The 20,138-nt window shown below is 48.0% G+C and overlaps 1 protein-coding gene across 1 annotated transcript in view; it reads right to left on the bottom strand.

Moving 5' to 3' along the window:
• Positions 1-20,138, bottom strand: part of BTAF1 (B-TFIID TATA-box binding protein associated factor 1) — an 83,536-nt gene that overhangs the window by 46,383 nt on the left and 17,015 nt on the right. The window contains exons 2-7 of the mRNA XM_038764619.1: positions 16,377-16,500; positions 10,518-10,632; positions 9,186-9,332; positions 6,786-6,949; positions 6,399-6,535; positions 1,512-1,641 (exon numbers count right to left, since the gene is read on the bottom strand). Coding sequence (XP_038620547.1) covers positions 1,512-1,641; positions 6,399-6,535; positions 6,786-6,949; positions 9,186-9,332; positions 10,518-10,632; positions 16,377-16,500 — 817 coding nt within the window. The remainder of the gene's footprint in view (positions 1-1,511; positions 1,642-6,398; positions 6,536-6,785; positions 6,950-9,185; positions 9,333-10,517; positions 10,633-16,376; positions 16,501-20,138) is intronic.

Below are 20,138 nucleotides of genomic sequence, written 5' to 3'. Positions count from 1 at the left end.
CCCCGTGGGACAACCTGATCACCTTGTAACCGCCCCAGCGCTTGGAACGGTGCTTTGCACATAGTAAGCACTTGATAAATGCCATTATTATTATTATTATACAATACGACAGAGTTGCCAGGCACAATCTCTACCCTAGGGGAGATTACAACCTCCGGGGGAAGCAGGCATTAAAATGAGTAGGACACAAACTGAAGTTAAGAGTCACTGACTCGCTTTTCCTGAAAAAACGCTTTGGGATGAGGCTGGGAAGATGCCAGGGCAGGCCTAAGGGCCCTAAGGGGCTGTGTACTAAGCAGATGCCACCTGCCATTCTACAAGTGGAGGACTACAAGAGTTGGCGGGGGCAGTTAGGCCCCCATTAGTGAGAACTAGAAAGGCACGTTCCTTCTGCTTCTTTAGACACTGGAAGATTAATACCTATATTCACTGAAGCATCTACGCATCCAAACTGGATTAAAAACACACTCAAGGCACTGCCTTCACTTGGGAGGCAGTGTGGCCTAGTGGGAAGAGGACCTGGGTTCTAATCCCCGCTCTGTCTTGCATCTGCCAGGTGACCTAGGACAAGGCGCTTCACTTAATAATAATAATAATAATAATGCCATTTCTTAAGCGCTTACTATGTGCAAAGCACTGTTCTAAGCGCTGGGGAGGTTACAAGGTGAGCAGGTGGTCCCACAGGAGGGCTCACAGTTTTAACCCCCATTTGACAGATGAGGTCACTGAGGCCCAGAGGAGTGAAGTGACTTGCCCAAAGTCACCCAGCTGACAGGTGGCAGAGCCAGGATTTGAATAATAATAATAATAATAATGGCATTTATTAAGTGCTTACTATGTGCAAAGCACTGTTCTAAGCGCTGGGAGGTTACAAAATGAGCAGGTTGTCCCACAGGGGACTCACAGTCTTAATCCCCATTTTACAGATGAGGGAACTGAGGCTCAGAGAAGTGAAGTGACTTGCCCAAAGTCACACAGCTGACAGTTGGCAGAGCCGGGATTTGAACCCATGACCCGACTCCAAAGCCCGGGCTCTTTCCACTGAGCCATGCTGCTTCATTCATTCATTCATTCAATCGTATTTATTGAGCGCTTACTGTGTGCAGAGCACTGTACTAAGCGCTTGGGAAGTACAAGTTGGCAACATCTAGAGACGGTCCCTACCCAGCAGTGGGCTCACAGTCTAGAAGGGGGAGACAGAGAACAAAACAAAATATATTAACAAAATAAAATAAGGAGAATATGTACAAGTAAAATAGAGTAATAAATACGTACAAATAAATACATATGTACATACATAAATAAATACGTGCTTCAGTTCTCTGTGCTTCAGTTATCCCATCTGGAAAATGGGGATTAAATCCTAATCCCGCCTATTTAAGACTGAGCCCCATGTGGGACAGGGACCGTGTCCAGCCTGATTAGCTTGTATCTACCCCAGCGCTTCGAACAGTGCTTGGCACATTCTTAGTGCTTAATAAGTACCGCTGCTATTATTACTATAACTGTACCTCCTCCAATAAAGACGAGTTGTCTGGCACGTTATCAATCAAGACTTTGGAATCGGTGGCAGGCTGGTTAATGACGACGTTTGTTATCTTCCGTCTCTTTTCTTCTGGCTCTCCATCAGCGCTATCGTTGCTGAAAGAAAACACGGACAGGTTGGCACACGGAAACGGAACGTGCCGGCGAAGCGTGCCCTACCTCTGGCTGAAAATCCCACATGGGTTCGAAGGAACCGGGATGGCTGACGTTTGCTGAACCGTGAGTGCCACGAAGGCTCTGGATTTTGTGCCGGTAAGGGATGGCTGGCTGGGTGGCCAAGACAACCCTCACTCTCCCCTAAAGTGCTGACCGGTCAACAAAAACTGCTATCGCGACAGAGAGAACTTGAAGAAAGTTGGGGTGATTTGGACCACTTGTCTGGGATGGCCGAGAGCCGGAGGATGACTCCTTTCCACTGTTCCTGTGGCAGTTTGTTTCTTTCCCCTCATTCCATTCGCCCTCCCCGTGCGTCTGTCCCTCCGCCCTGTTTATTCATTCATACGATTGATTGATTGATTGATTGAGCGCTTACTGTGTGCAGAGCACTGGACTAAGCGCTTGGAAATAACAAATCGGCAACCGACAGAGACAATCCCTACCCAACCACGGGCTCACGGTCTAGAAAATTTGTTTAGATTATGAGCCTCCTTTGGGCCAAAGGACCATTCTGAATCAATTTCCGTGTACTTCCCTTTCAGCCCTTGAAAGTAATTGGTGCGTCGTAAGCCATTACTAAATATTAGGTCTCGATTGGCATCGCCGAATATCCCTGCGTAAATGTCAAGACGGATTAGAAGTGACTTGCTTGGCCCCTCTAGAGATCAAGGATGCAGTCAGCCAGGTCCTTGCCAATCTGGGTCACAGATTCCAAGACCAGGTGGGATGGAAATACTCCATGACCCCTGGAGCCTTCCCGAGAACAGGATCAGACCGTGGCCGAATGGGAAATGCAGCATCTCACTCGGTGTGCCCGGCCCGGTGGGGAAGAAGCAGCGTGTCGATCCTTTGCTGTGTGACCCTGGGCAAGTCCCTTACTTCTCTAGCCCTCGGTCTCCTCGTCTGTAAAATGGGGATTCAATACCCGTTCTCCCTCCTCCTCAGACTGCGAGCCGGGACGGGGACTGTGTCCGAACTGATGAACTAGTATCCCCTCCGGCGCTTAGAACAGTTCTGGACACAGGGAAAGCACCTGACGAGTACCGCAAATAGCACTAGGGGACAAGGGAAAGTTTGCCTCCCTGTTTTATCGGAACAACCTCCTCTAATCCACGTGGGGAACGCTGGTCTTAATCAGAACCATCAGGAGGAAAGAGGACTCTCCCATCTGCCTGGCTTCTTCTGCTCTGACAGGATCTTCCTTCAGTCAGCTGATCGTATTTTTTAAGCACTTACTGTGGGCAGAGCACTGTACTAAGCACTTAAGAGAGTACAATATAACAACAGACGGACACATTCCCTGCCCACAACAGCCGAGAGGCTTCATCTTTCACCCTGAAGCAGCCTCTAATTGCTTAGCCTCTGAGAGAAGTCCCCTAGGTGTTAGTAGGGGAAGCTTTAGCGCTACTTGCATTTTCTTCTAGGATAATAATAATAATAATAATGGTATTTGTTAAGCGCTTACTAAGTTCCAGGCACTGTTCTAAGGATATGCTATTGGTCTGTTCCGTGAAATGACCGGCGACAGCATCGCGTTCATTTGGTGCGGCCACGCAGCGATTTGAGGATTTGTGATTTTACATCACAGAGCAAGGAATCGAGAGTTTTAAGAGCGGCACCATGCGATGCCAGAGGGCGGGTGGGGAAGGGAAGGGAGGGAATGGGGGCGAGAAGAGAGTAGAGAAACAAGTCTAACTAAACTTCCGATTGTAAGAGCGGCCTTACTGCGAAGATTAACTTCCAATTTTAATGAAACCTGAGGCATTCAATCGTATTTATTGAGCGCTTACTGTGTGCAGAGCACTGTACTAAGCGCTTGGGAAGTACAACTGGAGGCAGAGTTCAGTTAGTAGACAGGTTAGACCGAGAATGTTCCTCTCCCCGTTTATCCTGCTTTTCCTCCGGTGAGCTCTCCTTTTCCTGGGCCGTTTCTCTGCTAGGTTTTCTGTCATTTCCGTCAAGTGCTCAGCACAGTGCTTTGCACACAGTGAGTGCTCAACAAATGAATGAATTTGTCCATTTCCCTCCAGCTACAATTTCTGCCTGGCTCTCACTCTCCCACAAGGCAGCCTGCATTCGAAAGTTACCAACAGTTTTTTTTGCTTTGAAGCAGCGTGGCTCAGTGGAAAGAGCCCGGGCTTTGGAGTCAGAGGTCATGGGTTCTAATCCCGGCTCCGCCACATGTCTGCTGTGTGACCTTGGGCACACTTCACTTCTCTGAGCCTCAATGACCTCATCTGTAAAATGGAGATTAAGACTGTGAGCCCCACGTGGGACAACCTGATCACCTTGAATTCCCCCCAGCGCTTAGAACAGTGCTTGGCACATAGTAAGCGCTTAACAAATGCCATCATCATTATTATTATTAAACACAAAATTACCCGATCTGTGGCTGAGTGAGCTAACGGATCATTTTTTCCTCCATCTCTCCTTAGTTCTTCTCCCCTTCTTCACTTTCTATCTCTGTCGGTGCACAGGTCGAGATCGGCCTTGATCTTTTTGTTTCCCCCGATTTTCAGGTGGCTAGTTTCATTTTCCACATTCCCCGCCCCTCGTCTTCTGCTTTCCTCCCTCTCTGTCCGTCAAGTTCTCTTCCAATGGAAGCGAGCAAGTCTGGCCACAGCTCAGCCAGTGACCAGACTGGTTCGTTGAATAATAATAATTATAATAATAATAATAATAATAATAATAATAATAATAATGGTATTTGTTAGCGCTTACTATGTGCCAAGCACTGTTCTAAGCACCCAGCGGGAGTCCCAAAACACAACACTGGGATGCCGAAACACTTTAGCACAAAAGCCCAGGACGTGTTTGAGGGCTGGAGGAATTTTTGGCCAATGGCTCTTTCAGGTGGCACAATTTCTGGCTGGGATGTCACTCTCCCGCCGCCTCGTTCCCTCCAGTTACCGACGGAGCAGAGAGGGCTGAAAAGCCAAAACGTGGTACGAGTGGTCTCTGTATGTTGCCAACGTGTACTTCCCAAGTGCTTAGTACAGTGCTCTGCACACAGTAAGCGCTCAACAGATGCGATTGAATGAATGAACGGTCAAAATCAAGCCCCAGAAAGAGACTGGATTTCAAATGCACACACGGGGAATCATTTTAATCATCTTTATCAACTCTAATCCCCACTGACCCCCAGAAGGAAATCTTCACTGCGACCATTACCCAAGAGAGCTGTTTTTCAGCCATCGTGCTTTTCAGCAGACCTAGCTCCTGGCACGCAAGGAGGGACCAGAATTCGATGAAGGCAACAGCATTCATTCAGTCATTCAATCGTATTTATTGAGCGCTTACTGTGTGCAGAGCACTGTACTAAGCGCTTGGGAAGTCCAAGTTGGCAACATATAGAGACAGTCCCTACCCAACAGTGGGCTCACAGTCTAGAAGGGGGAAGGCACGAAAGGCACCTCTATTCACTGGGCAGATACGCCAGGAAAGCCTCAATCCTGAACTCCCAAAGTCCAATTTCCGAGAGACGACACTGCTGAGAAGGATTCTGGCACCGCTCCTTTACTCCGGAGCTGTAAGAGGAGGGAGAATCTCCCTTTCCGCGTGGTAGAAAACAGGCATTCCTATCAATCCGTTCAGATTATTCATTCACTTTTGGTGTGTGGGCCGATTTATTAATTCACATTTTAAAGAACTGAGGATTTAACCATTTCTCAGACTGGCTAATTGAAATGGACGGTTGCCACCGATGGTGGGTTTTTTGTTGGCACTCCTGATTATTCTATTAGGTTCACCTTCTAATGGGCAACGGCTGTTAAGAAGTTCAACAAAATGCTGGGAATCATGAACGAGGGGCGAGAGAAGTCAAAGGCAATGTTTTCCTACTCTAGGAAACCACGGAATCAACCGACCGATGGTATTTACTGTTGCCAATTTTTACTTCCCAAGTGCTTAGTACAGTGCTCTGCACATAGTAAGCGCTCAATAAATACAACTGATGATGATGATGATGATTTACTGAACGCCACTCTCGTGGCTCAGTGGAAAGAGCCCGGGCTTTGGAGTCAGAGGCCAGGGGTTCAAATCCCGGCTCCACCAGTTGCCAGCTGTGTGACTCTGGGCAAGTCACTTCACTTCTCTGGGCCTCAGTTACCTCATCTGTAAAATGGGGACTAAGACCGTGAGCCCCCCGTGGGACAACCCGATCACCCCAGCGCTTAGAACAGTGCTTGGCACATAGTAAGCGCTTAACAAATGCCATCATTATTATTTATTTAGTACTAGGAGCTTGGGATCCAAAGGAACCGTTTCACAAGATATAGCTAATTCTCTGGAAATGGGGGAAATTACGTTCTTGCCAAACCTCCCGTTATGGAAAATTTGAGTTGGACCGCACACACGTACTACCGACCATTTCTTCCATCACTACGCGCTGGTCTATACCCACTGTTGGGTAGGGACCGTCTCTACATGTTGCCAACTTGTACTTCCCAAGCGCTTAGTACAGTGCTCTGCATACAGTAAGCGCTCAATAAATACGATTGACTGATTGACAGAGAGATTCCCACTATCGCCATAGCTTTCCCAGACTCCCCAGTAGCCTGTGGTGGACGCATTCTTTAAGGAAGAATCCCCCTGGACTAAATAACCGGCATCGAGTTCTGATACGAGTTGGACTTCAAGCGGCACCATCCGACAACTGCGAACACCGAGGCAATCAGGGAACAAGAAAAAGCTTGCACCTCTTCTCGTTAGTTTCCACAGCATCCCTGGATCTCTGCTTCGCAAACAACTTGGCCATCCTTTTAGCTTTATTCTTCTGCCTGCTGCTCATCCCGGTCCGAAATTCCGAGTCGATCAGTTCAGCTGCCTGAAGCGTCTGCAAGAAGAGCACTGGGTATCACTCGTTCCGCGCGGAAAAGAAACGGTCTCCTCGGCTACCTGAAAATCACGGGCGGCACCTCGCCGTCGGTTAAGGACGGTGGCTGAAGCGCTCGGAAGCGTGATAACCAAATCGGGAATTAAGGACAGCATTAGAGAGCGATTAGACTTGGCCAGGCGGAAGGCTCGAGGAAGCAGGCCCCACTTTGTTCGTCCCGGTCATCACAACGGCCCAGAGTGATACCTACGGGCTGTCGGTTCACCACAGAAGCTGAGGTGGGTGTGTAATCCAAGTCTTCGTCATTGAAGAGCTCTTCGGTGTTCATTCCAATTGCTGCTCCCATATCGAAGCCCAGCTTCTTCTGTAGTAACTTGCGCTGGCGAGCGATCCGCTCTTTGGGATCCACTTCGCCTTAAAGGATGAAATACAGAATGATTCGCGTTGGCAAGTCACTGCAAAGCCTTCCCGGGAAAGGCCGCGGGAAATATTCAGATTTGCTGTAAGGGCCACAAACACAGTCCCAACCCCTGAGAGACGTGGCATTACGTTGACTCTTTATATTTACCAACAAAACACCTTATGGTTTGCCCTCATGAATACGCTGCTGTAACTTCAGGACGGCAGACTATGCCCCTATGCTAGTTATTCGGGTGTGCATAGGGTGGCTGATAATACCAAAGAGCAGCTGACCCTAAAAGTGCATCCAAAAGTAACACAAGTAGTGAAGAAAACCGGGGCCAGAGGATTATTTAATTTATTTATGTATATCCGTGTCTGTCTCCCCTTTAGACGGTGAGCTCGTTGTGGGCAGGGAATGTGTCCGTTTCCTGTTGTACTCTCCCAAGTGCTTAGTTCAGTGCTTTGTACACAGTAAGCGCTCAATAAATATGAATGAATGAATTATGCAGTAGAGGCAATTACAATAATAATAATAATAATAATAATAATGATGGCATTTATTAAGCGCTTACTATGTGCAAAGCACTGTTTTAAGCGCTGGGAGGGATACAGGGTAATCAGGTTGTCCTACATGGGGCTCACAGTCTTAATCCCCGTTTTACAGATGAGGTAACTGAGGTCCAGAGAAGTCAAGTGACTTGCCCAAAGTCACACAGCTGACAAGTGGTGGAGCCGGGATTTGAACCCATGACCTCTGACTCCAGAGCCTGGGCTCTTTCCACTGAGCCACGCTGCTTCTCTATGGCAATTATGAGAGTAAAGAATGAAGAAGTAGATAATTACGAGAGTAAATAATAATGATGGCACTTGTTAAGCACTTACTCTGTGCCAAGCACTGTTCTAAGAGCTGAGGTAGATACAAGGCAATCAGGTTGTCCCACGGGGGGCTCACAGTCGTCATCCCCATTTTGAGGTAACGGGCACAGAGAAGCCCCACGTCACATGGCTGACGAGCGGTAGAGGCCGGATTAGAACCCGCGACCTCTGACTCCCAAGGCCGGGCTCTTTCCCGTAAGCCACACTGCTTCTCCGTGCGAATCAAGTGTATGCGCAGAATTTGAGGATAGGCATCAAGTAAACATCATCATCATCCTCAATCGTATTTATTGAGCGCTTACTGTGTGCAGAGCGCTGTACTAAGCGCTTGGGAAGTACAAGTTGGCAACATATAGAGACGGTCCCTACCCAACAGTGGGCTCACAGTCTAAAATAAATCTAAAGGGTTGGTCGGATGGACGCTGCCGATGATTAGGCTTGGGTGATCCAGAGCCAAAACTCCAGTGGCTGCCCATCCGCCTGCACGTGGAACAAAAACGCCCCACCATTGGCTTTAAAGCACTCCGTCACCTTTCGAGTCATGGGCCATGGGCTCAGCGACCTCATTGGGAAAATGGGGATTAAGGCCGTGAGCCCCCCGTGGGACAGCCTGATCACCTTGTAACCTCCCCAGCGCTTAGAACGGTGCTTTGCACGTAGTAAGCGCTTAATAAATACCATTAATAATAATAAATAATTCATGCGTTCACTCAAACATGAAGCAGCGTGGCTCAGTGGAAAGAGCCCGGGCTTTGGAGTCAGAGGTCATGCTCCACCACCTGTCAGCTGGGTGACTTTGAGCAAGTCACTTCACTTCTCTGGGCCTCAGTGACCTCATCTGGAAAACAGGGATTAAGACTGTGAGCCTCCCGTGGGACAGCCTGATCATCCTGTAACCTCCCCAGCGCTTAGAACACTGCTTTGCACATAGTAAGCGCTTAATAAATACCATTAATAATAATAAATAATTCATGCGTTCACTCAAACATGAAGCAGCGTGGCTCAGGGGAAAGAGCCCGGGCTTTGGAGTCAGTGGTCATGGGTTCAAATCCCAGCTGCGCCAACTGTCAGCTGGGTGACTTTGGGCAAGTCACTTCACTTCTCTGGGCCTCAGTGCCCTCATCTGTAAAACGGGGATTAAGACTGTGAGCCCCCTGTGGGACAGCCTGATCATCTTGTAACCTCCCCAGTGCTTAGAACAGTGCTTTGCACATAGTGAGCGCTTAATAAATGCTATTTTTATTATTATTATGATTATCATGAAGACGGCTCTACTCCTCCAACACCAGCCTCAGCCAACATACGCTTAAGGGAAATGCTCGACACTGATGTATTACCAACTGGACTCACTCTGCTGGGGAGGCCTGCATACCTGATTTGTCATCTTGGACTTCGAATTCGGCCCCTGCAGACCCAAGGAGAGATGCGCCATGCTGCAGCAATCTTCCGATATCAAATCTGTCAAAACTCAACCGATCTGGGGCAGATGCATCTTCCATAGAACTTTCTGAAGCACATTCTGCAAAAGGTTTAAAATCAAATTATTTAAAATACGGAAGCCAGAACAAAGGGAGAGAAAAAAAAAAAGAGACACACCACTACAGGAGGAGGCAGCAAGAGAGAGCTGCAACGCGCTGGAAAGCTAGATTTTCTTTTTCCACGCCTTTATTGTTTCACACTCGTGAGAAGGTGTGACGGCGTGGTGACATGGTAAACCTGAAGGCTCTCACCAAGAAGATTAAAAATACAGATGGGTACCACCATCAAACAGCTTAGAACGGTGCTCTGCTTAAACTCGGGCACGCAAAAAATATCGGGACGGGTTCCTTCCCTCATTAGGTACGGCCCAAGAATGAGGCTGACATTTTGAGAGCCATTTAGACCCGCTGCAAACCACATTAACACTCAAGTAGGGAACTCTTCCGGTTCCCAGGCAGGACGTGTAAATCTTTAGCTCGTGTCTGTCATTTAGTCAAAAGAGGAATTACTGGTGACATATCAGTCTGCCTCATCTTTAAATATTGGTGTTAGGGCTTTAACCCGAGGAAAACCCGTAATATAATCGGGAGCCCCGATTTCTAATTGCTTCTAACAACACAAGGAGGGGGGACATAACACAAGAAAAGGATCAAATCACTCCAGGTCGAGCTACATTCCCAAGAGAATCTGTCGCACGGACCTATCTGCAAATTCTTGCCTCATCTTTTATAGAGCGGGAATTCATTCAGAAAAAGAACCGCCTTCAAGAGACCTTTAAACATTTGGTGAGTCAGAGATACGCCAGGTCGCAGAGTGAAAATTAAGATAAAATTAAGATATCTCCACGAGAAGCAGCGTGGCTCAGTGGAAAGAGCCCGGGCTTTGGAGTCAGAGGTCATGGGTTCAAATTCCGGCTCCGCCACTTGTCAGCTGTGTGACTGTGTGACTTTGGGCAAGTCACTTAACTTCTCTGTGCCTCAGTTACCTCATCTGGAAAATGGGGGTGAAGACTGTGAGCCCCCCGTGGGACAACCCGATCACCTTGTGACCTCCCCAGTGCTTAGAACAGTGCTTTGCACACAGTAAGCACTTAATAAATGCCATCATTATTATTATTATCATCTCACTACGGTGAAAATTTTAAAATTTCATACCCGTCACCAGTCACAGTTACAATAAATCATGGCTGAGATTTACTTAACTCACTAAAAAAAAAAAAAATCACCTTGTTTTGGTCTTGGAGTTGGATTCCACTCAGGAACGTTTTTCACTATGGCTTCCACGGCCTGGCCGGCTGCGATGCGGGTATCCCAATTTGTACTCCTTAAGTATATCAGCACCTTCCAAGGAAGTTGGAAAAATCAAACGTTTTACTTTGGTATTTTTTTTTTAAATAACCAGATCCCGAAAGGATAGGGCTAGAGAATAAACATTTTCACTGGTGTGAAAGGTAATATCAGTGACGTGCCAAGATTACTGCCTAAATAGAGTCTTCTACAAAATTAGCCCTGTCGCGCTCAAAGATGTCACTGCCAACCCGTCCGGAAAACAAAAATGCGATGATCAAAGATGCCAAGCTATTTTCCTCTACTTTCGGTGATATGACCCAGCTTACAACCCTGCTCCGTTGCAATGCCAACGAAGATGGTAACAAGGGTCACGTGGAATCTGAGTAACTTCAGATACCAGGGTTAAAGCTCTAGGAGAACAGATAACGGCAGCAAGCCGCACTAAGGGCAGAAGAGGCCACACATTCACCTCTCCCTTACAGCCCATTCTCCCTTCGTCTCCTCCCTAAAGAGGATATGAGCCGTGGCTTCCCCCAACCTATCGGTACTGGTACTCCTACTGTCGGGTGTATTTGTCGAGCACTTAGCGTGTACTAGGAGGTGGGAGGGGGTGATAAAACAAGAGTCGGTAGACCTGTTCTCTGCCCACAACGAGGTCACAGTTTGGGGGGTACTACTAGAGGACTAAGATGTGAGTGCCCCTTTCTGCCAACATCCCGTGACGAGTCGGGGAGAGCTCTCCAACAACCTGGCAATTTCCTGACCAGCAACTTGGTGCTCTAGACGCTAAGCTCGTTAGGGGAAGGGACTGTGTCTGCTTATTCTGTTGCACTGTACTCTCCCAAGCACTTAGTAGAGTGCTCTGCACACAGTAAGCGCTCAAAAAAATACGACTGAATGAATGAATGAATAGTAAGTGCTCAACAAACACCACTGATTGATTGCTTGCTCTGTATTAGGCATTAAAAGAATAATGGAGGGACACAGTCCCTGCCCACAGAGAGCTTAAAGACCAATGCCGGGGGGACATCTATAAGAATATTCCCAAAGAGAGAAGACAAATGACATACAGGCTGTAAGCTCCTTGTGGGCAGGGAACATGAATAATGGAGGGACACAATCCCTGCCCACAGAGAGCTTAAAGACCAATGCAGGGGGGACATCTATAAGAATATTCCCAAATAGAGAAGTCAAATAGAAACTGACATACAGGCTGTAAGCTCCTTGTGGGCAGGGAACATGAATAATGGAGGGACACAGTCCCTGCCCACAGAGAGCTTAAAGACCAATGCGGGGGGGGGGGGGGACATCTATAAGAATATTCCCAAATAGAGAAGTCAAATAGAAACCGACATACAGGCTGCAAGCTCCTTGTGGGCAGGGAACGTGAATAATGGAGGGACACAGTCCCTGCCCACAGAGAGCTTAAAGACCAATGCGGGGGGGACATCTATAAGAATATTCCCAAATAGAGAAGTCAAATAGAAACCGACATACAGGCTGTAAGCTCCTTGTGGGCAGGGAATATGTCTACCAACTCTTCATTAACAATAATAATAATAATAATGGCATTTATTAAGCGCTTACTAAGTGCAAAGCACTGTTCTAAGAGCTGGGGAGGTTACAAGGTGACCAGGTTGTCCCACTTGGGAGAGTACAAGTTCATTCGGTCATATTTACTGAGCGCTTTCTGTGTGCAGAGCACTGTACTAAGCGCTTGGGAAAGTATAAGAAAGCACTAGGGAGACATTCCCCGCCCACCACGAGCTCACGGTCTAGAGGGTACAACTCTTATGTTGAACCCTCCCAAGCGCTTAGTACAGTGCGCTGCACACAGTAAGCACTCGAGTCCACTCGATACGTTAGTGCTAATGAGAGTATACATATATTTAAAAGTGCTAGCGTTGGCTGATGGAATGAAATAGCTCGAGGTATGAGGGGAGATAAAAATGAAATCCCTTCTGGCCCCTCCCCAGCTAAAGTTTTAGGATTAAAAAAATCTTCAATCAGTTTTTGAGAAGGTGGATGAAAACCAATAAAGAAGGAGATGCCAATAGAGGAGTTCAAAGATGAACTCCCTGAACTCCTTAATGAAGGGGTAGGGAGTTGGTCTGCGTCAGGGTGCTTTATGAAGGGTACTGTCCATGCTAAACTGGACATCTATTAAAGTTGAAAAACCACAACCAGTCAGCAAAGACTTCCATTTCTGCAGTCTCCTGAAGAACTTGAAATCAAAAGCGCTTTATTCACGAAATGACGACGCGTCCGGCTCTGAACTGAATAAAGATTACGCGACGGTTAGTGACGGTTACCATTACAGTAGCTAGCGCGTAAAGGAATTTCATATTAATCAATCGGATTTATTGAGCGCTTACTGTGTGCAGAGCACTGTACTAAGCGCTTGGGAAGTACAAGTTGGCAACGTATAGAGACAGTCCCCACCCAACAGTGGGCTTACTTTTCCAGAGGCAGTAGGGCGGATCCTAATTTGTATCATGAGAGTCTGTGGGGGGAAGAAAAACCCCAAAACACACCCCACCGCGCAACCGGTCACGCTGTAATGCCATTTTCAAGGAATATAACCCAGTTGCGTTATGGGGTGGGTCTGTACATCAATGCTACCACACGCTCAATAAAGCGTGGTCCGTTTGGCCCCTCCGTGACCTCACTGAGATCCTTTCTTCTTGGGCATCCCAACTTCAGAAAACAAGAGCTGGCAAGCCTCTCCCAAATATTATTCCCTTAAACACTTAAAACCCTACGCCAGCCAAGACCTCCAACCCCACTGGTCACAGACGGCTCCAAAGCGCTGCCTTCATCGGCGAAGGCAGGGCGGGGATCCCAACCAGTCGGGCCTTGGCCACGTTTCCCCCAAGCCTCCCCCTCTTCTCCACCGCCCTGCCGAGGCCCTGGCTCGCCTGGGGGCTCTGCCCGTGCCGTTCATCCCTCTGAACGGAGATTATCGACTGTGAGTTTACTCCGATTCCCGGGAAACCAGCTGGACTTCTGGAAAGCCGCAGAAGCCCAGCAAGTCGTCACCGGATTGGGTCGGACTCCAACTGGAAAGCCAAAGGTGAAAGGGTTCTTCCACCCTGTACGAGTCGCCCTGGCCAACGCAGAGCCTTGGTCGACTCGGTGTAACACTCTCCCACTGTAGGGTAGGGACTGTCTCTATATGTTGCCAATTCGTACTTCCCAAGCGCTTAGTACAGTGCTCTGCACATAGTAAGCGCTCAATAAATACGATTGATGATGCTGATGATAACCTCACGATGAAACTGAAAAGCACGATGGCCACTAGTGAACAGAAAGCCAGAGGGTGTTAAAAAAGGCGGAAACCCACATTAAACCCGTTAACGAATCAGGCGATGGGTTTCTACGCACGGTATTTTCGAGATCGAGCAAGTCTGTACCGCAGTAGCCCACGACACAAACTTAACCAATTTATCTATTTATATTAATGTCTTCCTCCCCCTCTAGACTGTGAGCTCATTGTGGGCAGGAATGTGTCTGTTTGTTGTTGTACTAAGCAGTGCTCTGCACACAGTGAAGCGCTCAATGACTGCCTGAAAGTGGCAGAGCGGGGATTAAAACCCATGCGTGACCCTTTTTTTTTTAAACGGCATTTACTAAGCGCTTACTATGTGCAAGGCACTGTTCTAAGCGCTGGGATAATGATGGCATTTATTAAGTGCTTACTATGTGCAAAGCACTGTTCTAATAATAATAATAATGGCATTTATTAAGCGCTTACTATGTGCAAAGCACTGTTCTAAGCGCTGGGATAATGATGGCATTTATTAAGCACTTACTATGTGCAAGGCACTGTTCTAAGCGCTGGAATAATGATGGCATTTATGAAGCACTTACTATGTGGAAAGCACTGTTCTAAGCACTGGAAAAATGATGGCACTTATTAAGTGCTTACTATGTGCAAGGCACTGTTCTAATAATAATAATAATAGTGGCATTTATTAAGTGCTTACTATGTGCAAAGCACTGTTCTAAGTGCTGGAATAATGATGGCATTATTAAGCGCTTACTATGTGGAAAGCACTGTTCTAAGCGCTGGAATAATGATGGCATTTATTAAGCACTTACTATGTGCAAAGCACTGTTCTAAGCACTGGAATAATGATGGCATTTATTAAGCGCTTACTATGTGGAAAGCACTGTTCTAAGCACTGGAATAATGATGGCATTTATTAAGCGCTTACTATGTGGAAAGCACTGTTCTAAGCGCTGGAATAATGATGGCATTTATTAAGCGCTTACTATGTGCAAAGTACTGTTCTAAGCGCTGGAATGATGGCATTTATTAAGCGCTTACTATGTGCAAAGCACTGTTCTAAGCGCTGGAATAATGATGGCCTTTATTAGGCGCTTACTATGTGCAAAGCACTGTTCTAATAATAATAATAATGGTATTTATTAAGCGCTATGTGCAAAGCACTGTTCTAAGCACTGGAATAATGATGGCATTTATTAAGCACTTACTATGTGGAAAGCACTGTTCTAAGCGCTGGAAAAATGATGGCATTTATTAAGCGCTTACTATGTGGAAAGCACTGTTCTAAGCGCTGGAATAATGATGGCATTTATTAAGCACTTACTATGTGCAAAGCACTGTTCTAAGCACTGGAATAATGATGGCATTTATTAAGCGCTTACTATGTGGAAAGCACTGTTCTAAGCACTGGAATAATGATGGCATTTATTAAGCGCTTACTATGTGGAAAGCACTGTTCTAAGCGCTGGAATAATGATGGCATTTATTAAGCGCTTACTATGTGCAAAGTACTGTTCTAAGCGCTGGAATGATGGCATTTATTAAGCGCTTACTATGTGCAAAGCACTGTTCTAAGCGCTGGAATAATGATGGCCTTTATTAGGCACTTACTATGTGCAAAGCACTGTTCTAATAATAATAATAATGGTATTTATTAAGCGCTATGTGCAAAGCACTGTTCTAAGCACTGGAATAATGATGGCATTTATTAAGCACTTACTATGTGGAAAGCACTGTTCTAAGCGCTGGAAAAATGATGGCATTTATTAAGCGCTTACTATGTGGAAAGCACTGTTCTAAGCGCTAGAAAAATGATGGCATTTATTAAGCGCTTGCTATGTGCAAAGCACTGTTCTAATAATAATAATAATAATGGCATTTATTAAGTGCTTACTATGTGCAAAGCACTGTTCTAAGCGCTGGGGAGGTTACACGGTGATTGGGTTGTCCCTCGGGGGGCTCACAGTCTAAATCCCCATTTTGCAGGTGAGGTAACTGAGGCCCAGAGAAGTGAAGTGACTTGCCCAAAGTCACACAGCTGACAAGTGGTGGGCATTTGAACCCATAACCTCCGACTCCAAACCCCGGGCTCTTTCCACTGAGCCACACTGCTTCACGTTTGAGTGAATGCATGAATTATTTATTATTATTAATGGTATTTATTAAGCGCTTACTATGTGCAAAGCACTGTTCTAAGCGCTGGCGAGGTTACAAGGTGATCAGGTGGTCCAACAGGGGGCTCACAGTCTTAATCCCCATTTTACAGATGAGGGAACTGAGGCCCAGAGAAGTGAAGTGACTTGCCCAAAGTCACACAGCTGACAAGTGGTGGGGCCGGGATTCGAACCCATGACCTCTGGCCCCCAGGCTACCGCCCTACCCACTGTGCCAGGGATATTACATTAAAAGGAAGACAGGGAAGGAAGGAAGGAAGGAGTAGGGAGACGAGGAGGGGAACACAGTCTAGAATGAGGTCCCGAAACCAGACAAAAACCAACCAACTTACTTTGGATAAGAGATTGTTCAGTTCGTGGGGGTGGAGTTTCACCACCTCCCCAAGTTGCTGCGCGGCTGCTTTCCTTGTGACGGGCGTCGTGCCCGTGTCCAGTAAGATGAAGAGGCGATCGAGCCTAAAAGGACAAAAGGGGAATGATTACTCCGCCGCGGGCTTTCTCCAAACAAACCGGCCGGCTCCGGGCCGCCGCGTCGGGACCGCAGCCATCTTTTCTGGCGGCGGGTGGTGCGTAGCCCATCTCATCGGGGTTGCACAGTTTAGACTAGCGACTGGCCGGGCCACGAGCTGCAGTTCGGGTGGGATACGTCGTGCGGGGATGAGGACACGGCTCCCGGCTGGCCGGACCCGCTCCGAACGAGCGGGAAAAGCCACCGACTCCATCACGCGGACACCCGGGCCTGAAGTCACGGCGTCCCAGCCGCCCTGAGCCACTGAACCCCTCTCCTCTGCTTCCTCCCCAGCTCTTAAGAATAATAATAATAATAATAATAATAGTGGCATTTATTAAGCACTATGTGCAAAGCACTGTTCTAAGCGCTGGGGAGGTTACAAGGTGATCAAGTTGTCCCACAGGCGGCTCACGGTCTCAATCTCCATTTTCCAGATGAGGGAACTGAGGCCCAGAGAAGTGAAGTGACTTGCCCCAAGTCACCCAGCTGACAACTGGCGGAGCCAGGATTCGAACCCACGACCTCTGGCTCCAAAGCCCAGGCTCTTTCCGCTGAGCCACGCTGCTTCTCTTCACAGCTCCTCTCTCCCCATCCTGCTCCATTTGGCTCCAGGCCTGCCCTCCCGCCACTCGGCCGTTCTGCCGCCGCACGGGCAGTCTCCAACCCCCAAGACCGTCCCCCAGAGGGTTTCAGCGAGCGGGATCGGTTTGGTATTTCTTTATATATGCTGCCAACTTGCACTTCCCAAGCGCTTGGTACGGTGCTCTGCACACAGTAAGCGCTCAATAAATACGATTGATTGATCGATTGGTGGGTTTGGCCCTGCCTGGCCACTGCGTACCGAACAGCTCTCTAGCCGAGATCGAAGCGTGACCACTGCTTATTTTAAACAAAAGGCAAATCGAGACACCAACCAAATAATTTTTCCTCCAGCCTGCTGGCAAGCGAAAGGAAGACACCTCACCGAGGGCGGGCCCGGCCCTCCGCCGTAATCGGATTCCAGGAAAGGTTGATTTAGCGGCAGGGCAAATATCACAGAGTTGGCGGCGGCCTTTTTAGAAAACCCCTTTGGCGGGTTCCCGTGAAACGTCTTTTCCCTTCCCGAAACCCTGCGGCCATTTTTAAAGCCTGCTCGAAAGGTCAGGAAGTAAGTCTGAATTTGGTTCCATCATCACAGCACAGGCCTGAGGACCTGTGTTCTAATCCCGACCCCGCCCCCCCCACTTGCCTGTTGCGTGAACCGGGATAAGTCACTTGGCTTCTCTGTGCCTCACTTTCCTCATTCATTCATTCAATTGTATTTACTGAGCGCTTACTGTGTGCAGAGCACTGGACTAAGCGCTTGGGAAGTACAAGTTGGCAACATACAGAGACGGTCCCTACCCAACAGCGGGCTCACCAACTGCAAAACTAGGAAGCCGTACCCATTCTCCCTCTACTGAGCCCCGCGGGGGACGGGGATTGTACGCGGCCGGATTAATTGCATCTACCCCAGTTTGATAAGGTCAGTGGTTAACAAATACTTGGAAAAAAAAAAATCCACACACCGCATGAAAGGTCAACCGTCAAAACCAGGAACACACCTAGGGTAGGGAAATCTGTGCCCGGGCCAACGAATATGGGTTGTTTCTGCAGGGGTTGGGTAGGGACCGTCTCTCTATGTTGCCAACTTGTACTTCCCAAGCGCTTAGTACAGTGCTCCGCCCACAGTAAGCGCTCAATAAATACGACTGAATGAATGAATACAGCTGTGACCAGGAGACGCCGACCGCAATGCCGTGGCACTTGGGTGCTTCTGTGGAGCATGCAATCAGGCGGAGTGGGGCAGGGACGCACCCCTATAATAATAATAATAATAATAATAATAATAATAATAATAATAATAATGATGGTATCTGTTAAACGCTTACTATGTGCAAAGCCCTGTTGTAAGCACTGGGGAGGTTACAAGGGGATCAGGTCGTCCCACGGTGGGGCTCACAGTCTTAATCCCCATTTTACAGATGAGGGAACTGAGGCCCAGAGAAGTGAAAGTGACTTGCCCAAAGTCACGCAGCTGACAAACGGCGGAGCCGGGACTGGAACCCGTGACCTCGGATACCAAAGCGCGGGCTCTTTCCACGGAGCCACGCTGCTTCCATGTAGAAGGAAGTACTGGATTGCCAAAATATACACATTTGTGCAGAGGGAGTGGGAGATGTGGAGGGGCAGCCAAGACCCAAGCGCTTAGGGGAAGTCTTGGAATGTCAATGTTATTATTAATTAAGACCTCCCACTAACACAGTACTGCTACCTTGCCCCTCTCCTCCCCCGGTGCAGCAGCTAGCAGGTGAAGCAACATCAAATACCTTAAGATGTTGAGATCTTCGTTATTTCTGAACTGGAGACCAGGGAGAAGTCAGGGTTTACCTTTCCCGACCAAGCCCTCATTTCCTCTTCTTCCACTCCTTTCTGTGTCCTCTTGCATTTGGATCTGCACCCTTTATTCCCCCCTCCCTCAGCCCTGCAGCACTTATTTACACAGCCATTAATTTATTTAGATTACCGCCTGCCCCTCATTGTGGGCAGGGAATACGTCGGCCAATGCTGTTATAATAATAATAATAATAATAATAATAATAATAATGACATTTATTAAGCTCTTCCTATGTGCAAAGCACTGTTCTAAGCGCTGGGGAGGTTACAAGGTGATCAGGTTGTCGCACCCGAGGGCTCATGGTTTTACTCCTCATTTTACTGATGAGGTAACTGAGGCCCCGAGAAGTGAAGTGACTTGCCCGAAGTCACACAGCTGACAGTGGGCGGAGCCGGGATTTGAACCCATGACCTCTGACTCCAAAGCCCGGGCTCTTTCCACTGAGCCACACTGCTGTTATATTGTGCTGTCCTAAGTTCTTCCACACAGCAAGCACTAAAAACCACTGAGAGATTAGTTCTGATTTTTTTTAAAGTTATTTTTCTGAGGTTATCGTTCTCCCTGCTGAACTGTAATTTCCTTGGGGACTGGAGCTGTCTTCATTGCGCGCTTTGATTTTTGGTATATTCACTAGCACCTAGTCCACGCAGCATGGACTAGTAGAGAGAGCACGGCCCTGGGAGTCCGAGGACCTGGGTTCTAATCCCCGCTCTGCGATCTGCCTGCTGCAAATCACAACTTCTCTGTACCTCGCTTTCCTCGTCTGTAAAATGGGACTGAGTGCCTGTTCTCCCACTGAGACTGGGAGCCCCATGTGGGGCAAGGACTGTGTCTGACCTGATGATCTTGTAACAGCCCCAGAACAATGCTTGGTTTTGTTACCGAGCTTGAATGGCAGCGGCTATGGAGGGAGGGGAGAGAGGGGGAAGGAAGTGGGGGATGAGGAGGGTTTGGATGGGAATGAGTTGACGAGGTCCTGAGTGAGGAGATGGGGATGACGGGGCGGCGGTGAGAAAGGAGAAGAGGGTAATGCTTGGTATCGCATTACTGGTACGCAGTAAATAAGACCGCCGAGAGTCACTCCTGCAGGAGCACCCCGCGGATCGGAGCACCGGGGGACGAGAGCAGTCCTTCCCAAGAAAGGGTGGCGTCACCGGTAAGCACACG

Source organism: Tachyglossus aculeatus, chromosome 22 (assembly GCF_015852505.1).
Source record: "Tachyglossus aculeatus isolate mTacAcu1 chromosome 22, mTacAcu1.pri, whole genome shotgun sequence".
NCBI classification, from domain to species: Eukaryota; Metazoa; Chordata; class Mammalia; order Monotremata; family Tachyglossidae; genus Tachyglossus; species Tachyglossus aculeatus.
This window is presented reverse-complemented; position numbering and strand designations above follow the sequence as displayed.